Source organism: Lutra lutra, chromosome 4 (genome assembly GCF_902655055.1).
Source record: "Lutra lutra chromosome 4, mLutLut1.2, whole genome shotgun sequence".
NCBI classification, from domain to species: Eukaryota; Metazoa; Chordata; class Mammalia; order Carnivora; family Mustelidae; genus Lutra; species Lutra lutra.
Window position 1 is genome coordinate 164,147,525 of NC_062281.1, and position 3,032 is coordinate 164,150,556.

A 3,032-nucleotide genomic window follows, 5' to 3' on the forward strand; every position below is an offset into this window, starting at 1 on the left:
AATTATCACCAAGTCTAAGGTAATGGGTAATTTTCATTTTCTTCTTTTTGTTTGCATCTGTGCTCTTAAACTTAAGAATAAACAGGTACTACTATAAAGAAAACAAGCAATGAGCTGAGAGAAGATATTCTCAATGCATGCAATAAACAAAGAAGATCCAAAATACATAATAAACTGCAAATTAAGAAAAGGCAAATGATATCTCATATTCATTGAATATTTAGTTTGGTTTTCATTATGACAAATTCTTTTCGTATATTATCTCATTTAATCCTTCCAGCTACCTCCTCAGGTCTATACTATTTTCTTCCTGTTAACAGATGAAGAAACTGAGACTCAGACAAAGTTATGTACCTTGCCCATCACCACTGAGTTAGTAAAGGGTAGGACTGGGATTAGAACACAGGAGTCTGGCTTTTGAGTTTAGTTCACTACACAACACTACCAAGAAGCTTATGGGAAAAAAAAATGTTAAATTCACTAGCAACCAGGGAAGTACAAATGAAACAAAAAAAAAGATGTGCTCTCTCTCTTTCTCTCTCTCTCAAAAAAAAAAAAAGATAAATGAGGTGTGGTATATTCAAATGCTTGCTACAGAGAATATAGTAGGCTTGTGTATAACAAATAGGTAGATGTCAGAAATATGATGCTGAGTTACAATTTCTTCAGAATAATGTGGATATCATGCCACCATTATAGATTTTCAAACTCATACAAGAACAATTCTATGGGTTCGATAGTCTGTAAGCAAGAGTTTAAAGACCTATGGAATGACTTCAGTTTAATGGTAGTGGTTGATTCCTGGAGCTGGAAATATTCAAAGGACCCTTCAATGGCATCTGTAATTATTTAATCCTTTTTTAAAAAGATAAAAAGTCTCAGACTAAATATGGCAAAACATTAAGTATTTATTTGGGGTATGGAGAAATGGGGTCTTTGTATTTTTATTTCTGTCTGCGGGTATCTCTCTCTCTCTTTGTCTCCCTTTCTATATAGGGATAGATAAATGCATACAGATATGTAGATATACATAAACACATATCTTTTTATTTTATGAAATATATGGAGTATTTATTTCTCAAAATAAGAGTGAGATTTAGGTGGTAAAATTAGAGAGGGAAGAGTTAGTATCACAAGCGGAGTCCAGATCAATTATTAGATACATTGTTACAGAGATGTGTCTAAAATAGTTCTGGCTTGGAATTTATAGCTCCTAGTGCAAAAAAAAAAAACAATGCTGATTATTATTGGTAAGCGCATGGAAAGACTGCTTCTGCATGACCTGTCTACTCTTGATGTCATTTTCACCTCCACATCCCTTACACAGTAGAAAATCGTGTGTACACATTTGGCTGTAATCAGAGTGAACTGACATGAACTTCTAAAGGTGAGGAGAGAACCCAGGAAAAGCAATAAAGCAATGCCTGGAACCATGACATAGTTACTGTAGAAGAAAGCCTTTGCCCTCAACTCTCAACTGAAGCATTAGGATGGTGGCAGCCAATGGAGGGGCCTTCAGTTTAGGGGTACCCACACAGCCACTCCTAACTTGGTTGCTCACAACCCTAGAAAGGCTCAGGTTGGTTAGAACCTACTTGTATGATACCAAATGAGCCCTGTCAAGCCTGCCCATGACTCTGGACAATTCTGAAACATCTTGGATCAGTGAGCAGTTCTTCTGTTACCAAGTGCATTCAGAAAGGCCCTTTTAACATCTTTGTTCCGTAGGCTGTAGATGATGGGGTTGAGGAAGGCAGAGACAACATTGTACAACAGGGCTAGCTTCTTGTCTCGCTCTGGGTCATACCAGGAGCTGGGCCTCATGTACATGATCATGGCTGATCCATAGAACATGATGACCACAGTGATGTGGGAAGCACATGTGGAGAAAGACTTGAGCCTCCCCTGGGATGAGTGGATTCTTAAGATGGAGGCAAAGATTCGGATATAGGAGGCCAGGATGAGGGAGAACGGAACCAAGAGCAGGATGAAACCCAAGATGAAGTCCAAATGGTCATTGAAGGACGTGTCTGCACAGGCCAATTTCAGGACAGCGGGGACCTCACAGAAGAAGTGGTTTATCTTCTGGGGGCCACAGTAAGGTAGATGCATGGTGAAGATGGTGTAGATCAGGGCCCCAGCTATGCTAATGGAGCAACAGCCTGTGACCATCTTGATACAAATGGGACGGCTCATGAGTAGGGGATAGTGAAGGGGGAAGCAAATGGCTACATACCTGTCATAGGCCATAATGGCATAGAGGACACACTCAGCAATGCCCAGGACCAAGAAGATAAACATCTGGGCTACACAAGCTCCCCAGGAGATGGTTTTCTTTGGACACACCATATTAACCAACATCTGGGGCATAGTGGTAGTGACATAACTCACGTCCACCAAGGAGAGGACACTCAGAAAGAAGTACATGGGTGTGTGGAGGTGTGATTCCAGGTAGATCAGGGTGATGATAAGTCCATTACCCAGAAGAGTGATGAGGTAGAGGAGAAGGAAGAAGGAGAACAGGGCTATTCTGACCTGTGACTCACTGGAGAATCCCAGAAGGATGAACTCAGACACAGAGCTGTGGTTCTTCGTGCCAAGGCTGTGCATGGTGGTCTGCCTATTAAGGAGACAAGGACTTCCCTGTTCTGCCTTTGGCCTTGGGGGAGGGAGGACAGAGTTGACAGAAGCTGAGTCACACACACATAGTGCCTTGCACAGTAGCTCAAACTAATTTCATCAAACCTGTTGAGTGAGATGCAGAGGGAAAGGAAGAAAGGGCATCTGTGGCACTAGGAAATAAGTCAGGAGATCTGGATTCATACCTGTAATAGAACATAGGATGCCTGATGGCCCACAGGTCCTCTGGAAATCATCCTCACCCACAAAGGGCAAGGGATTCTGTAGCCATGTTTGTAGCGGCAGGCCTAGCCAACCTCTGGCCACTGCTGAATTGTACCAAAGGTGTACACCTGTCCCAGTCTGGAGGACAATTCTCTGGTGGGATTTTAAAATTACAACATTGTCGATGT

At 41.8% G+C, this 3,032-nt stretch overlaps 1 protein-coding gene across 1 annotated transcript; it reads right to left on the reverse strand.

Annotated features, from left to right (window-relative positions):
- Positions 1-1,662: 1,662 nt before the first annotated feature.
- On the reverse strand, positions 1,663-2,610 carry LOC125097405 (olfactory receptor 2A12-like). The gene has a single exon (XM_047724942.1). The coding sequence runs from the start codon at positions 2,608-2,610 to the stop codon at positions 1,663-1,665; it is 948 nt and encodes a 315-aa protein (XP_047580898.1).
- Positions 2,611-3,032: the final 422 nt, after the last annotated feature.

Excerpts from the sequence above, each read along its gene's own strand:
- LOC125097405 (XM_047724942.1), bottom strand. The coding sequence starts at position 2,610 with ATGCACAGCCTTGGCACGAAGAACCACAGCTCTGTGTCTGAGTTCATC.